The 19362-nt window shown below is 31.7% G+C and overlaps 2 protein-coding genes across 4 annotated transcripts in view; both read right to left on the reverse strand.

Moving 5' to 3' along the window:
• The window catches only part of LOC111000835 (solute carrier organic anion transporter family member 74D), a 47320-nt gene extending 33780 nt beyond the window's left edge, over positions 1 to 13540 (reverse strand). Inside the window, exon 1 of one of the 3 annotated variants that reach the window (XM_022270426.2) lies at positions 13269 to 13540. Coding sequence is in view for 1 of the 3 variants with exons in the window: in XM_045632504.1 (XP_045488460.1) it covers positions 704 to 759 (56 nt within the window). In the remaining 2 variants the exon portion in view is untranslated. Of the gene's footprint in view, positions 1 to 703; positions 791 to 3786; positions 3943 to 13268 lie in introns of those variants that run through there. The other 2 variants (XM_022270424.2, XM_045632504.1) reach the window with 2 other exon arrangements.
• Positions 13541 to 16436: 2896 nt separating this feature from the next.
• On the reverse strand, positions 16437 to 19181 carry LOC111000809 (deoxynucleoside kinase-like). Its single transcript, XM_022270397.2, has 5 exons — positions 18833 to 19181; positions 18498 to 18673; positions 18174 to 18426; positions 17938 to 18092; positions 16437 to 17282 (listed from the first exon to the last, which is right to left on the reverse strand). The coding sequence occupies exons 1-5, from the start codon at positions 18885 to 18887 to the stop codon at positions 17106 to 17108; spliced, it is 816 nt and encodes a 271-aa protein (XP_022126089.2). The 5' UTR covers positions 18888 to 19181; the 3' UTR covers positions 16437 to 17105.
• Between the last annotated feature and the right edge of the window lie 181 nt (positions 19182 to 19362).

Below are 19362 nucleotides of genomic sequence, written 5' to 3' on the forward strand. Positions count from 1 at the left end.
CTTTTATGGTAGAACTAGAACGCGCCACTTGACTCTATTAAAATTGATAAGGTAAATGACGAAATGATTTTTAGTACTATACGAGGTGTCTATTTGATAGATCCGTGTATAGGCTGCATCTATACACAACTGAATCACTATTTTCCTTGGTCAGTCGAAACAGAACAATTTCGTTATTTTTTTTTCGTGTTTATTAAAGTCAGTAAACGGCTCTTATGAATAAAAAAAAGGTTGAGTGCAACATAAAACAATTAAAAATACTTGACTATTAATTTAATACAACTGTCAATACATGTCAGCGGCAGATATCGTTAAGCACAGATCACAGAGCAACAAGAACAACTATGTTTTTGAATGATATATATATTTTTATTAATATACCTATTAAAATTAGTTTTTATAAGACATGACTACGTCTTTCGGGTCAGCAAGTATGTTAAGAAAACCTATTTCAGACAATTTCATTTGACTCTTAAATCATATAATATAATTAAATATAATCTATGGGAGATTATATTAAATTATAGAAGTGAACTTGAAAAACTGATGCATCAGAAGAATAACTAAAAAAGCTTGTCGATTTAAGTAATGAGTAACATAGTTTTGTGTCTATTACTGATCGCACATAGACAAATCTACATTAGTACATATATAATATATTACCATATATACATATACATGTGTGTTATGAAATAAAACATACCTCAACACGAACGAATTAACCTTTTGGTCAGATATTTTTAACGAACATTTAACCATTTTAAGTCACTCACTTCACAAGATAACCCCTAATAACTGAGTTTCGGTTCTAAGCATCGGTCAACGACAGATAAGAAAAAATTATCAGTGTTGTAACCGGTTAAAAACGATAGTTAAGTATATCCAAACGTTTTCATATACTTGAGTTTAACTATCTCATCTGTCAAATTTCATTTGACAGTTGACATACTCGTTCGTTACGGAATCTGAATTTTAAACTACCTAACCTGTTATATTTATTTATATGGTCTGGATACAAGTCGATTGGCCAACCTTTTATGCGTTAGACCACAGATTGCATCCGTTTCATTTAATAGACAAGTGTTAGATCTGACACTTCTATGCCTGACAGTAGAGTTTTGACTCTAACCATCGTATGTCAAACACGCATTGTATTTGATATAGGGATATTGTAGTGATAGCTTGCTCTCTGGAATTTTCCCATAAAATTGAAAACAGTCCCTAAATAAGGGTTGGTTATGACCAATACCAAGAGACGAAAGGTTAGAACGTCTAGAGGTCGAAAAGGAGACATTGGTTGTCTCCTTCGAATTTAAAAACCTCCCAAATTTTTGTTAACAGAAATAATAGCGTGTCAGATCTGACACTTCTATGCCTGACAGTAGAGTTTTGACTCTAACCATCGTATGTCAAACACGCATTGTATTTGATATAGGGATATTGTAGTGATAGCTTGCTCTCTGGAATTTTCCCATAAAATTGAAAACAGTCCCTAAATAAGGGTTGGTTATGACCAATACCAAGAGACGAAAGGTTAGAACGTCTAGAGGTCGAAAAGGAGACATTGGTTGTCTCCTTCGAATTTAAAAACCTCCCAAATTTTTGTTAACAGAAATAATAGCGTTAGAATACGTATTTATAAACAAATGTAATCCATAGTAATGTTTTTAAATATATTAACCTAACTTCGTATACAGCATAATATGTAGTTAGTTTTACGTCATTTTTATGTCAAAAAAGCCAATCAAAGGGCTCATATGGTGCACGATACATCCGCCAGATGACATACAAAGGGCAGCCTATTTTTCTAAAATCTTAGAGACACAACAGAACAAAATCTTAAGAGCGTTAGAATACGCCTCTATAAACAAATAAACATGGTATTGTTTTTTTATTAACATAGCTTTTATTTATTTAAAGAAAACACTTTTTTACCGGATTGAAGCTGTGTATATTATTATAAACTTATAATTATTTAACATAATTTTACATTTTTCCCGACGTTTCGCGTGCTTTACAGCGTGCGTGGTCACGGTGACTGAAGACAAAGGTGTTAAATGTCATTTGGATATTATTGGAACCCAGATGTCTGATAATTTTAGGCTGTTAAATAATTATACATAGCTTCAATCCGGTAAAAATGTGTTTTCTTTAAATGTAATCCAATTTTCAAGTTAATAAAGTGCTTCTTATACATACGAACACAAGAATAATGGAATCATCACATTTAACAGCTAGTTAACGCTACATAGGTTTATATAACAGTGTATATATTACTTAAATATACATATAAAGCGTGTACCAAAATAATTTACAAGGATCCAATAAACTCTAGGTAACAACATATTTGCATTCCGTAATTGACATTTCGCCGATACTTCGTATATCTAAGTTATCACGGCTGTTTACTTGTATCTCAAGTAGAGCAGTTACATAATATATATTGTTTAATTAAACATTATCAGTAGTGCAGAAATCGGTGCATGTAATCAAAGTGAATTGCAGTGTTAATATGGCTAAACAAGATAAAGTGCATTGCGCCCAGTTAAGCAAACACGGCACAGACTTTATGTACAAAATATTAAATTTATTTGCGAATAAAAAATCAATGATATAAAACATCGATATAAAGGCATTATAGATAATAAGCAAACTCCACCAGGCAACCATATAAGCGAGTTTTTAAAAAAACAATTAACAAATTAATCAATATTTTACTAAAACCGAATTCAAGAAATACAATAATCTAAGAGTAGGGGATTGTCAATAGATGCAATAGATTGAAGCAATTACACCATTGAATAAGATTAAAAATGCGTCAAAATCGAAACAGATATGCATCTCGAATCGTCTTTAATTTCTTTTGTAAACCTCGCTTCAAACACAATAATTCTAAACCATGAATATATTAACCTAACTTCATATACAGCATATGTAGACAGTTCACGTCATTTTTATGTCAAAAAAGCCAATGAAAGGGCTCATATGGTGCACGATACATCCGCCAGATGACATCCAAAATGCGGCCTATATGTCTAAAATCTTAGATACACAACTGTAAGAAATTTCATATTGATACAAATACTTGGAGAGATTATGTATTATTTCATCTAAAATATATTAAGAAAACCGTACCTAAACTTGTACGAGACACACTTAAAAAATCGCAAACTTCTTCGAATTTTGTTACATATGCTGGCTTTCTATGTTTTTTACAATAAAACCAATACATAATCTCGTGAATAACTTAAAACGCAATTCAATACAATTTACTGTAATAATAGAGCTAAAAATAAAATAAGCATGAAAATTCCTTTTTTAGTGTGACTAACGCGTTCCCTAGTGACGTGTTTGATCCCTGTCTGCGATATGTAAATTTTATTACAACAACTCAAAAAACATCCCAACCGGTTGTTTCGAAATGGTGCTCAAATGACATAAAACGACCTTCACAACTTCATGTTTAAGTAATACGATATTTCATCAAATGTACCCAAAAAACATGAATATTAACTTATCTATCTACGACCTAATCTTGATAGCGCGAAGATTCTGTAAGTGCGCGAAGTGAGTTGGACGCTCATGCGCCAAACAAAACAATCGCCAATTTCCCACCCACCGCTTCCCAACGCACGTGAGCGTACTGGCAAACTGTATTAATGCTAGAAAAATCCATCCATCCATCAATCATACAACTATTATCCATTCCAAATTCAAAAACTCCTAAACATTTCAAATTTGGAAAACTTCACGAAATCTGACGTAATAAACAACAGAGACACTTACGATTGTATTAGGTGGAGCGGTAGAACCAGATGGTCCGGCGCAAACGCTCATCTATGGATATCCAAAAACTCGGCACAGATCACTTATCGGTAAACGACAATTGTTTGTCGGTGCGACGCGCCGCGCAAGCCAGAGTCGAGTGCCGGCGTGCGGTGCCGAGTCTTGTAAACAAATAGTTGGTGGGGGCCCCGAAAAGCCTGGGCGAATCACGCCGATTTACTTACGTCACTATCACTGATACGTGCAATGGCTATATCTTGTCTTCATCATTTCAGAACGGAATGACTGAAATAACACAATTTTCAATATTCGTAGACAAGTTCTTACGAAATGAACGACATACATTCTTCTTGATTTGGCGTTAAAAAGTTAAATAATTTAAAATAGTATAACTTATTTTAACCTCAACCTTATTGTGCTGAATGCATCTTTTCCACCAAATCATTTAAGAATCCATCTATATACTTATGGTATTTGATGTATGCACACTTTTGTTTTTAAATGCATTTTAGTCTAAACTTTTGATATTTTTGGTTTACATAACATAACATTTATTACAAACAAAAACACACACACAAAATTACAATACTCAAAGAAAAAATAAAATTAAAGATATCAAAAACATAAAAAGATCCCCTTTCCCATTTGGTTTGTTTCAAATGTGTAATGCGTGTATTCTGTGGCTATAATTTACCCTGGCAGAGCATTATGCTGAGCAGCAGAATGTTCCACAGCGCTGGACATTCTGCCAGAGACCACAGCATCTAGTATACACCTCAGTCGCAAAAAAAAGGAATGTAAGAAAAGAAATACTTAGTATAAAAAAAGTTACCAATGTGTAATGCAGTCTTGTGTAAAGGTATATTGTAAAAAAAATAAAAAAAATCGAAATTCAAAATATAAAGGTTAAGCAGTAGATAAATATTTGTACTATAAATCTTAAAATAATCATTTCATCGTATACATTTTTAGGTATGTAGGTCACTAAACCGTAACAAGTGACCGGATAAAAGATGTTTCTAGTTTTTATTCTACATTAAAACTTGACCTTGTACCTTGTATCGTGAGATAGATTGGCCGAACCGACACGTTTAGCTTTTTTATGTACGAATCTAATCAAACTAAAATAGTTACATTAATACGGTTGGGTGCCTCCCGAATAAATTTACCATCTGGCTTTCTACACCCTCACTTACGGCCATATTGTGTGACCGCAAAACGCCATGAAGCAAAACCAGGAGCAATCCTACAATAACTATACTCTCCAATAGCGATATGGACATTAATACGTATATATTGTTAGATAGATAGTTCTTTCAATATCCATCGATATCGCTTAAGATCGCGCAGAATTCAACATTAAAATCAGAGACGTCATCGCTATTGAAGTTATAGAGTATCGTTGCCCGTTGATCCTTAAACTAATAAGTTTAGAATCACCACTTAATAATAATACTTGTAACAATTTCGAAGCTACAGTTGTATGTCAGCGATAAATACATGATTAGTTTCTTTTTGTAATAGTTAGTTCTTTAGTTTTTTTTTCTCTTTATTTTACAAAATAACATATTACAATCTGTTACATTAGATAACCGCTGTGGTTTGTATTATTGTAACCATAGCAGTCTTGTTTAGGAGCGCGACAAATGCATGTTAAAGTAGGTTTTGAATTTAGAATTTATGTTGGTTAGTGTTAGGCTATCTGTTATGTGATTGGGTTAAAACGTTACGATGCGGGGCGGGGATTGAATTATGCGTTATTAATATTATTTTCGACTTTCAGATACTTTACACCACAGACATGGCAACTTTTAGGATTAATTAGTCACTGGGTGGTAAGGAAACCTTTTCCTATTGGGTACAGAAAAACGTTACGGCGCGTTACATGGGGGGAGCGGGTTGAGAATGTCCAAAAACTGCGTAATACTTGAACGTTGGTGATCAAGCATATGTGTCTGACACATATCGTCATATTTTGAGACTTGCACGTAGAAATCTTCATTTGAGCAAAGCTGTTCAAACGCACGATTTTGATCCAAGCCCCTAGGAAAATACGATTTCTTTATTAGATTGTCTAGAACCATTTACTATGTCAGAATTTAAATAAACTCTCAAATCTATATTATTATGGTATCTAATGACTGCAGCTCTGTTACGAAATCAGGTCTTACACCTTTTATGGAAATGTAACAGAATAGTTCATAACATTTTTCTATTATACTGTCGTCCTATTTGGAACTATAGCAGCTCTCAAAAAAAGCTAACAAAAAGGTTATCGGCACATTCTTATCCAAGGTCTTATCTCGACCATAATCGTTTTAGTAGTTACCACATAACTATGTCCGTGTATGGCAAGCATTTGCGAGTATACTCAGACATACAAATAATCTATTATAAAGACATCGAAAGGATTAGTCATATTTGGTCGTAAAAACCGATAGTCGTAACAGCCGATGACGTTGTTATTAAGTACCTAATACAATAGAAATCAGTCAATATAACCGGTATGTTGTTTCAACGTCGCAGAAGATAGACAATTTTAAGAATACTCCAGAATTGAAACATGTAGGACGATGCGAACCGTTTCATGGCATGTATTATGTATGATGAATTTTTATTACATTTAAATTTTGACTTTGAGGCGAAATAAACGTTGTTAACCGACATCAAATACTGAAGGTTAAATTTACGTATGGCATAGCTACTTCAAATAAAAGCCTATTTATTTCGAATGTACGTACATATTTAATTCTCTTGAACATTAACCAATAGAAATAAAAAATATTGCTATTTTTTTTTTGGTGACGGCTCAATTTTCTCAAAGATTTAATACGTTACGCAAGTATCCTTTCGCTGCATTTTAAGACAAAGAAAGTCTATGTGTGCATATTTAGGTGCTAGATAATGAAAACAAAAACAATTGAGTATATCAAAATAAATCGATAAATTATACGTGTCGTAGCAACTACGACTGGTAATTTACACTAACTAGTATGTCATTGGAAAAATGTCATAATTAAATACATAAGGCTAAAGACTTGGCTATGTATTATAACAGATTATGTTACTGGATAACACAAGGTACATTTATGAACGGCACTAGAAATTAATACCAAATTTACTTTAAGTTCTTATAATAGAGTGAACACTACTCAGAACCTGTACAGGTGATAAATTAAAAAAAAGCATAGTTAGGCAACATTCAGGTAGGTACCTAATTTATAATCATTATTATAAGTTTTTTGTATGTTTTTTTGGAAAAAATGTTTTGTTTCATTTGTAAATCTTATCTGTCTCGTAAATATAAAGACATGGTAATTAAACAAAATCTCTTTAATACTTATATACCACCTGTACTCGCATATCGCAAATTTGGGCGCCTACTAAAGCGCAGCATACAAAGCGACAGGTGTGTCAAAGATCGATGGATCGATGTATATAGGGAAGAAAAGAAGAGGCAAAATAAAGAATACATGCCTTAAGAAAAATAACTATGATAACAGAAGTTACAATAACAATAAATAAAGTGGAAATTGGCGGGGCATATTATGATAAGAGGACCAGAAAAATGGAGGAAAAAAGTACTAAACTGGTGCCCAAGGTACAGCAAACGGAAAGGTGGGAGATCACTAAGAAGGTGGAAAGACCAAATAAAAGAAACAGAACATGGCAGAGAGTGGCGGCCTTTGCCAAAAAAGGGCACAACGATACGCCAGAAGAAGATTAAAATGGAAATGGGTTCAAATGTAAATGAAAAATGTATCTGAATAAGAACTTAAAATTATTAATATTACTATCATACATTGTAAGTGAAACTGTAGATTTTTATTTTACATTGATGTGATGTGTGAAAAAACAGAAAATGAGTATAACTGGCAATAAACTCTCCGTCACCCTTTTGATACGGCAAGTATCGCCTGTATGGCTGTATTAGAACGACTTTTTATAAGAATCTTATAGAGAACGTGGTCAATAACCTTTGTCAAGTTTTTACTGCAGTCTAGCCACTGCGTATTCAATAGTACTAGACTTATTTAACCTCCATTACTATAAATTTAATCAAAATCCTTAGAACCTTCTATATATTTAAGACATCTTCGAAAAAGTCAGGCTCTGTCACGTCAACACTCTTTGGGTCTTACAAAGCTTTTAAGGCCTTACAGGCCGATTATTTTTTTTTATTTTTTTTTTATTAATTAACGATTAATTACATAAAGATATCAAGTGGAAAATGGTGTTATGGTCGCAGCTTCTTACAATAATTTTGTAACAAAAAACTTGGAAATTAAAAAGATAGGCCAAGAGTTTATTGCCAGTTCTTCTCGTCAGGTTTTGGCCCTTGACTTGAGAACTGGCAGTAAATGTGAAATAAGCATTTAGCATCTATTATATATTTATTTATTGATATTCTTAATTGTACGTTATGTTATCTAAATCAATAAATGACTTTGTCTTTGACTTAGCGAGCTAAATAAATAGGTGCACAATCAGAAGGCATAAATGTCGCACGTTTAACCACATAAATACTCCTCTACTACCTAGCTTCCTCTTTATTTTGACGAAAATGAAATTGCGTCTTAAGTTACCAATGTATGTACCTTGATGAAAGTCAATTGCGATCACGATCTGAGTTTCAAATTCAGCGTTGACGCAGTGCGCGTTGTTAATATTTATGTTGAATATAAATTTGTATATAAAACACCCCAACAGCCGGCATCTCATTTACTTCTACTTGCAACTGAGGTTACGCAATACTGATTTAGAACAAAGCTAAATGTTATTTATTTTGCGTTATAGGACGCAGACGGGTAGCAGGCTTATCTGATGTTAAGTGATACTCAATGTGTATGTACATTGCTTTAGAATGTATATATATAAATAAATCAAAGTTAATATAACGGCACTGGCAATAATCCTTTCATTCCCTCTTTAATTTTATCGTGATAATTTCTTTTCGAGCAGGTGACACACGCCGTGGATATTTGGGCCTAATGCAGTGTTTCCCAACCTTATTTATGCCCCTTATTAGTGCCCATTTGTTGAGAGTCCTCATAGACCGCTAAACCAAGAATACTGTGAATAGCATAACTGTGGTCTAACTAAGTTTCGTAAAAATAGTCGCACTGTCTTAAATAATTGAGATATTAATAACGTTTCATTAAAACATTCACAATGCGAATAAAAAAACTTAAATCGTTCGAAATGACACAAAAGTACATAATTACGGCAACTTGCATTTATTTTTGTACGTGATACGTGAACATTGGGTTTATTCACATAAATTGCATGCAACAGACGCGATTCTGTCGCCCGCATCATTTAAGAAATGTATACAATGGAGCAACTCTCGGTCCACAAAGCACAATCAACCAATATTTAAAATATTATCTAAACTGGACATAATAAAAAATAATTGTCCTTATTTAAGAAATCAAAATTTATTCAATCAATTGCACAATGTCAATTTACTTTGGGGTATCAATTTTTTTTTGGATTTGTTTTGGAATCATCTAATAAACACAATTCCAAGAGAAGTCAAAGTTGAAGCATATTCTTTTAAAAGCAAGCAATTCTATAAAACAAGTATTTGTTATGTATATATGAAATACTAATATTGATAAAATTAATCTAGTAATTTCTTTTAATACTACTTCGTCGTTTTAAGATAGTTATATCATTACCAAATACAGATAGATAGCGTTTTTTTAAAGAACTTTTTTAAGAGCGTACAAATTCTCAAAAAGCCGGCAACGCACTCACGATAACTCTGGCATCGAGAGTGTCCATGGGCGGCGGTATCACTAAACATCAGGTGAGCGTCCTGCACGTTTGCCCCCTGTTCTATAAAAAAACTTTTTTAATATATTATCTAGCTATTACAACTATTAATGTCTTACTTGTAAACATACAATTCACAAACGATTCACACCGTGGCAAGACTTTTCTCATATACCGCGACATCAGCGACTGCAGAACGATTTAAACGTGTTTTGCCTGAATAAGGCGTTTTATTTTAATATACCAACAATTGTACACGGTTTTTGTAATAATAATGAATGGAGTTTAAATTAGTATTAAAATATCACGGATAAACAAAAACTATAATTGTACCCTCGTATTCTTTATAAACTGTAACTTACCGTTCACAGATCTCGAAAATACCGATATCTTGCGAGATTATTATTTTTAATCCCATGAGATCTCGAATGGAGATTGCATTCCCTATTTGTAAGTTCTTGGATACTCGTTTAGTATAAACACAGCTTTGGACTTTGTATTTCTTTATATCCGGATGGTTTTTATCGTCAATTTACTCCAGGAAAGCACTCTGCTATACGCGGGGTATGCAAGACCAATTAAAACCAACATTTTAAGTGCCTCCTACCGAACTCAGAAGCTGCAAACTATACAAACTAGATTTTCATACCTATAATAAAATAAAGGTTCTTTCGTGTATTGTGGTTCACCTACTCACGCCAAGATTAAAGCCAGACTTAAGTCTCAAATACAGTGTCAACTCTATATAACGACACTCGAGGCACTGTTCAAATTTTAACGTTAAAATGGAACGTAAAAAAATCTATATTAGGAAAAGAAAATGTTTATTTCAGACCAGTGTTAGTAATTACAAAAAAACACAATTCATATTTGAACGCCATTTGCGTATAGTCTGTTATTTTTGTCAAACGTCTTGTTCTGCACCACAGAATTATTGTATTTTTTACGTATTTTATGCATCTTGCGATATTGCGGCATCTTCATGGATAATCACGCTCAAGCAATCCCAATTTGTAAACAAAATGACGGATTTCTTAAAAAGTTCGGTACGTATGACGCCGATAGTCGAATTTATTACGGACTAGGACAATAAAGCACCAAAATACCATACACAGCTCCGCAGTTTTAACTAATTTCGGCAACTTACAAAGTGTTATTGAGACTAAAAAAGACAGGACAACCAAAACAGCGTGATTTCGACGTTTAAGAGAGTTTGACGTACGTTTCCTGCACTTTACACTGTATTTAAAAATCTTACAACAGTGGATGAAGCATGCAATGCAAAACCAAAAATCATGATATTTGATAAGATAATGTTCTAAAATTTTAAATGCAAAGTCATTAATTACTTAGGGCATTAGATAAAAATTTAAAAAATTGTATAGAAGTTAAAAAACCTTACGGCCTTTTTATACTACGAAATTTAATAATAGTTAATCTACCATTAAATAATGTAACGACTCCGAGTATAACAATACACTTTAACAGACACCGCACTGATTGAAACAGATTGACATTACATAAATTGTAAATGACGAATTGATCGTGGTGTCCTTTCGGTAAAAGCGTGTACAATGGACATCATTGTCTGTAATTGGTAGAAGTGGTTTTAAAAACGAGAGGGCAATCGAGTGAAACCTTCTGGAATGGGAACGACATTGCCCCAATCGAGACGACACATTGATACAAATTGATTATAAAACGGGAATTAGGTATCGTAGGTAAATTTTTACTATCATTTTTTTTTGTTACCATTACCACTCATTTACAGTGATGTTATGCCGCATTTACATTCAGCCGTAGTGAGCAGGAAAGTGGGCAGGTCGAGTGTGTGTGTGTGTGTGTACTTCGTCGTAAGTATCACGTTTACACACTCGTCCTGCCCACTTCCCTGCTCACTGGGGCTGAATGTAAATGCAGTATTACACTCGACACTTAGGTCGTTCGTTAGTGCGATACGAGGGAAACAACGTGAGGATAGATAACATGGCGTGACAGCCACAGAAGCTAGTACCTACTTTTTTTTATATTACTCCGTTGCGTTGGGAGATGCAGGCTGTAAACCACTATAATGACACATTTAGGTAATCTCTAAGATCGAAGACGAAACAGATCTTTTAAAGCTACGTATAAATTACAACCTAAAACAGTTTTAAAACCGGACGAAAGACTAGCGTTTGTTTTATGAATTCTCGTAAGTAAGAATTACTTTACGTTAGAAAAACTAAAGCGTTCGTACAAACGACGCAGGCAAAAATAAATCCCCCAAATACATACAAAAAAAAAATCGAGAAAACCAGGTCTCTAAAAGGAAATTTGAGAAGCTGGAGATAATATTATGAAGCTAAGTAAGTTAAGTGTGTTTTAAACTTTTCAATAGAAATGTTTTTTGTATTTAACAGTTTATTCGGGAATCTAAAAGTAAACATCAAATCACGATCGCATTACCGCGTGTGAAATAAAATAATAAAATATAGGTAATTAACGATGATTCATTTCGAAGAGATTTAATTAGAAGTTTAAAACAATATTTGTAAAATATATTTATAGAAACACAAATGCTTTCTGTCTAGAAAAGTGAAATGGTCCCGTCTACGCATACCACTGAGGTAACCCACACTAGCCGGGCGCCCGGTCGCGCTTACTTTCGTTTGAGGTGAGATAACAAAGTGCACTTTCCTACATTGCAATCAAATTATCATATTTCTAGTTAATTAAACGTGTTAGACCTGTATTTTCTGATAAAGCAAAATTAGAATAATTGTATATATATACTTAAAATCATTTCAATTTCCATTTAAGGGAATTTCGAAAGTAATTCTATTTTTGTTAATGTATTGACTATTTAAAATCAATTTGCTACATTAGCCCAGTCCTTGATTAGGTACTCCTTAACCAAAACACGATGACTTCATCTTAACTAAAAATTTTGTAAAGTTCTCGTGATAATTCCGTCAGTACAAAAACAAAACAAAACACTGAAATAGGTAATATCATAATTATTGCAATTTTATAGTAACAAGTGATGTTCAACACAACATGTTTTGATACCCTTTATTTAGTTTAGTAGCTAACAGTGATCTTACTAAAACTGGTACTGGCTCTGTTCTTGTTCAAAAATTACCAAAAAGTGTTTACTTACTAACACTTTTTAAATTTTCAATTGTACCCAATTAATAAGAAAATATACCTTTATTAAAATAAACTGTGAAAGATGTAAAATTACTCTCATATTACAAAATAAGCACTAAGTAATTTATCCAAATTTACATTAATATCAATAAAATCACAAGATACAAAGATCAATAAAATAATAAGTTCAGAAATTTCCAGAACAACTAAAATCAACTCTAATATTATTTTGAATAAGAAATTGCCTGGATTGCACACAGTCTGGATTTAGTTTCTAAATAATAAATTAAGTAAAGACTTGCTTAAATTAATTAAAGATTATTTATAATTGATACTTGATAATGAATTTAGGAGACTAAAATCCACCTTAAAATAGGTAAAGACACCTTAATCATTTAGCAACGCCTTATCTTCATAGGACATTATAAATATGCAAAGTCATATACTTTTTACATTTTAGCATATTACAAAATAAACATGGTATGTATGAAAGTTAGGTTTAATACAAGTAATATAACTGCTTTCCTCTTATATTAACTGTCTTTTACAAATAACAAGAAAAATTTACTTACCTTACAAAGTTATATCAATGATATACACATATCACTGTTGCTTTCATTGTAGTAGTCACTTGTGAAACTTGACACTTCTTCGCCTCGTGAATAGGACTACCGAACCAACAATAATTATAGCACCAAAAGCGAAGAAAGAACTATTAAATTTATGTAATAGATTTACGATTTCAACTAAGTTTGATGTTACAACTTCGCTAATAACCGAGTTGTAAACTAACTCATTACCACAACAAGACATCACAATATATATATAATTCTACATTGGTTTTAATACTTAGAATAATAAAATATTGCACTAATAAGGTTAAAGTAATATTTTCCTAGGAAACTTAATTATAAATTTGACCTAAATCTAGTAAAATTGGTGTGTAAAATGTAAACAGCTGAAAAACAAGTGTGTCAGTACTCACTGTCAACTGAGTAGATAGAAATTGACAGTTACAGACTAAAAATATATTTAGTTGTAATTTGTATGCTGTCTGTGTGTACACTGCTAATATTATGAACTTGTCCTTAAGATAATTTACAAATAACAAGCAGTCAACAAATTAAGATTTTTATTTAATATTCCTAGTACTGTTTCACTTTATAGTTGGAAAGAAAGTATGATAAAGTTGTTTTATAATAGTTGAATTATAGTATGGGAGTTTTGGAAAAGACACCAGCATCATTCTGTTGTCGGGGTCACCATTTATGGGATGTTCTATATTTATAAATCACAACCCATTTTATCTTTGTTAAATTGATATATTTCTTCACAAACAACGGTAATTAATTTATATTCTAATAGAAACGCTCAAAGGAAAAAATACATGCTCACTCGTCTTAAAAGTCTGTTCTGAGTGACGTCTGTTTTTTATTTTCTTAGTGTCCTGGATTTATATTGCCACATACACCAAAATCGTATAGAAAATACTACACCATATAGTATGTACAATTTAGTGCGTATCTACGATACGCTACAATAGTAAACGTAGCTACATCCTTAAGTGTTAGTTTAGTGTACTGTCTGCGCTAGTATTCTAAAATAACTAAATCCATACATGGAGGAGATTGAGTCAAATGTTCTTTACATTACTAACAAGGTTTACATTACTTTACTAACTAACCTTACCGAGAAATCCCCATTAAAAAAATCCTGGTGTTTTAATAGTAAGCTTCATATACAATTTAGGCTAGTTTACAAAAAAATACATAACTACTTCCTAATATTCTTAATAAAGTAAGCGCTTAACATTTAACAACTTACCTAGTTTTCAAAAACAAATAAATTATAATAAAACCACCATTTACCACAATATTAATGTTTATTTTCTTCATGATATAGAAAATTAGCACCTAATTTTATCTAAAATATTAATTTAAAATTTGTAAATAAGTTTGTATTTTTTCAATGTCAATTTTTGGCAAAAAGATTTGTGAATTTAAGTATGATTACAATTTTTTTTTATACAAATTAATTTTCGAATAAAATAAATTAACTGAATATCAATCAGTTAGTCTTTACCTCTTACTCTTACTTAAAACATATGGCTTAACATTTTAACTAAAGTTTGTTTGCAGTGTTAGTTTTAATAGTGTATCCATGTCATTGAAAACACTATTTTATAAAGTGTGGTAAATATGCTTCTGTTAAAAGAGTGCAATTAGTTATTTTTATAATTGACTATTTTAAACCATGTAAAAACCATTTTCATGAAAAAAAATAATGATAATCAAGTCCGTCTTATAAATGGTGATAAAATTTAGAATTAATTTTTTCACAAAATTAAGTTTCAGGAAGGATTCCAATCCAAAGGATTTTAAAAAGGCATGTTGTAATGACTTTTTATTTATAAAAAGCTTTTTGTTTTAACTACACATTTTTAGAGATAAATTAATAATAAAATTAACTGGTGATTGTTAATTCAAGTGCATGGAATATATATAATGGTCTAAGATCCAGACCTAAATCGTCCTGCACCGGGATGATTAATGAACAAAACATATTTTAAATGAAATTAAAAATATTAAAAAAAAAAAAAAAACAATGGGTTTGCTGAAAAAATCCTGGATTTTTTATTAAAAATTGTACTGATGAGATTTATAAGAAAATCTTATACCAGCTGAAAGTATGAGACTTGCAGAATGTGCAATTGTTAGGGTGTTTATTTTTTTCCTGGACGGACACAATGTTCACAGGTATACACAGGTATATTGATAGTAGGTTTTTACACTGAAATCATTAATCAATAAATTTTATATCAACGTGAGCGCTGTTTTATTGCAAACACGTTGATATAAGGTTCACTGCAAAAATGTTGGTCCTAACTGCGGTTCGCAAATTTCAAAAATTGGAATTTTAGTCCGGCTGGGAACAGGCCGACAAAGAAGTCCGAGCTGAGAATCTCATGGGACAGAAAAAGATGCAACATAGCAAAATACAACATATAAAAAATTAAAAGTTTTGATTTAAACACTATACCACCATGCTGGATTTCACTACTACAAAAAATTTTTAGAACTATAAATGTAAATTCTATGTGGCTTAATGCGACCGACTCTACCTGTGCAAAATCCAACCCTGAAAAGTACGGGTGGCATTTTGATGATAATTTGAAACCAATGGGGTTTATTGGGGACCAAACTCCTTTGAAAATCCAGGACATTGTGGAAATGACGGAAAATGAAGAAGAATCTGCTGAATCTAATGAATTCGAAAATCAAGATTTTACTTCCGATGAGTCAGATATTGAATAGAAAATATTAATTAAAACTTTTTTTTTCATTTATATATTTTTTTTATTTATATTATTTCCAATAAAACTTTTGTACTCAATGCAAAAACCTTTTTTTTAATTTATATTTTTGACTGTCCTCTTCATTTCATTTTACTTTTTTTATAGAAAAATGAAATTTCAAGATAAGTATACGGATTTTTATTTAGAATGATGTTATAAATATATATTCTATTCATTATTAATATTATTTAATAATTAGATATGATATATTATTATATATAAATTACATTACATTAGTATGTATTCATTTAATTATTTTTTCCACAACTCAGTCAGTTGCTTCAAAATAACGCTCAGTATTTTGTATTGTATATCTATCATTCTCTATCGCATGAAATAATGACATGTGCACTCTCTCTCGTTCGAGGGCCGCGTCGCGCGCAGCTGCTATGTTCCATCTTTTTCTGTCCCATGAGATTCTCAGCTCGGACTTCTTTGTCGGCCTATTCCCAGCCGGACTAATATTCCAATTTTTAAAATTCGCGAACCGCACTTAGGACCAACATTTTTGCAGTGAACCTTATATCAACGTGTTTGCAATAAAACAGCGCTCACGTTGATATAAAATTCATTGATTAATGATTTCAGTGTAAAAACCTACTATCAATATACCTGTGTATACCTGTGAACCTTGCGTCCGTCCAGGAAAAAAATAAAGAACCTAACAATTGCACATTCTGCAAGTCTCATACTTTCAGCTGGTATGAGATTTTCTTATTAATCTCATCAGTACAATTTTTAATAAAAAATCATTTTTTAATTAATAATTTAATATAGCCTGTCCAGGATTTTTTCAGCGAACCCATTGTTTATTTATTTTTTAATATTTTAAATTTATTAAAATATGTTTCGTTCATTAATCACCCCGGTGAAGGACGATTTAGGGCTGGATCTCCTACTATAATACTGCAAAGATATTCCTATATAAATGTCACTGGTTTCATGTCAAACAATGTTATTAGAGTAACATTTTCCTTTCAAACAGACATTTACCATTCCTACATAATTTAAATATAACTCCTAATAAATTAAGCTTATTAACTATTCAAATTAGTTATAGTCTTATCTTAGGTACAATCTGAATAGCATCACCCGTGATTGGTTTCTTTGGGCTCAACTTGTTTGGTGATTGCATAACAACATTTACAGCTTTTCTTAAGATTTGGTGTTCACTTTTCTTATATTCTTCTGTTATTTGAGATAAATCAAGATCTGCATCTAATACTAATACCTGAAATTTAAATATGACATTCTTATATAGTATTAGCTTCTGACATGCAACAAGACTATTTGTAACCTCTTTGTCATAAACTATTATTAATTTACATAAAATTTATACAATCTTTATACATATATAATGTAGTATCACTGTCTTAACATAGAATTTAGAAACCATACACAATGCTGTTTGCTAGATTACTTAATTGTAGTCTTCATCCAGATAATAGACTTCTTTTTAACCTTTTATAAATTTTTAAATAAATAAGTATTTTTTTTTAACTCAACTGAAAATATTAAGTTGCAAGAGCTGACACTCACTGGTTTATAAACAGACACAGACAAAACAATATTTATAATTAATAATTATAAAACATACAATATTATAAACTATTACAACATGTAGGAAGACTTATTTTCTCATTGATTTAAGCAAAATTGGAGAAACTATGTTAAAAATACTTGAAGTGAATTATCAAAATTTCATTGATAACATGACACTTGACAGTATGATTTTATCTGGCATTGTATTTATTATTAAAATATTTTTATCAGTTTAAATTAGGTTAAAAAATGACAGAAGCAACTAAGCATTTATAACTGTGTTAAATTTATGATGGAACCAATACTCATTTCATAATAAACATGTTTACAATAAAAATACTTACAGGTGCTGGGCAATCAGCATGAGTTCTATTAATAAGCCAGTCCTCATGAAGTTTATGTAGCTCCTCTATATAGCTCAGTGGAACACACTGCTCTTCTGAACGAGCCCGTTTTTTAATCCTATCATAAACTACAGATGGGGTAGTCTTGAGATACACTACAACATAAACATAATTTAACAACAATAATACTTAGTGAACTACCACAATAAGTGCTAGATCCATTAAAATTATGTTACCTATGAGGTCAGCTTCAACTGGAATCTCTGTGTTGATAAATTTAAACCACTCATCTAGAACTGCAAATTGTGCAGGATGTAGTGTGCCTAGCCTCTTCATTTGTTCAACAAAACAGTACTTGGCACTAAAGATAGAACGTTCCATCAATTTAACTGGAGTGCTTGTCGGTCTGCGATGCATTTCCAACATAGTAAGAGACACATACGCCTGGAAAGTCATCGCCCATTTTGAAGGATCTCTGTACATCAAATCCTGAAAAGAGTAAGAAATCCTGTTAGGTATTTAAAAAACGGCACTGTCTATGAGAAAAATATGTTACTAACCAAGAGATTCCAGCCTTTGAGATTACGCCATTCTTCTACTGGTTCCGTTAGCAGAGTTATATCTTCAAATTGTCTAAAATGCTCTAGAAAAGTAGTTTTTCCACTTCCTATATTACCTTCTACAAGCACAGTAAACGGTCTTGAATTTGCAGAGTTCATTTTTAGCAGAAAAGAGCCTAAAAGAGTAAAGAGAATTATTATTTATAATCTTATCAGTGGCCGCAATACAATTAAAGCGCGAAGTGCGAACGTAAATTTTCCCGCCCATACAACATGACAACTGACACTATTCAAAGTCCCAGCATGTTTTAGACATTAACCAAAAAATAACCTAACTTTAGTCGGGAAATGTAGAATAGTTTTTATGCAATATTTCGTTATTTTCATCATGTTCAGTACACATTATATTTCAAATTGTTTCAATTACTATTTAGCTTTGCGCTATTTAAAATCCTAACTCCTTTAGTAATTTAAATCTTTTAATTTTTCACATATTTTTTTACACAGAGAACTATATTGACTTGAAGTAAGAGTAAACAAATAACAGTCACAGATTATGATGATATTAATTTATCCCTACAATCACAGATTATTCGATAATGACAATCACAGCGGCAGCACAGATAAATTAATAATCACACAAGACTAAGAAAATTTCAGATTTAAATTACAGGTGAAACAAAAATTGGCCGCTTATTTAAATTTTTTACTCCAATTAAATCAGTAGTTACAATAAATAATCAAATGGATGACTCTACCCGGTGGTAAAACCCATCATCAAAATGCCCTTTATAAAAAGGTAATGTGCATATTATGGTCTCATCTATGTATCTAGACTCTACGGCCTCTACAATTCCGTTATTCC

The sequence above is a fragment of the Pieris rapae genome, chromosome 20 (genome assembly GCF_905147795.1).
Source record: "Pieris rapae chromosome 20, ilPieRapa1.1, whole genome shotgun sequence".
Taxonomy (NCBI): Eukaryota; Metazoa; Arthropoda; class Insecta; order Lepidoptera; family Pieridae; genus Pieris; species Pieris rapae.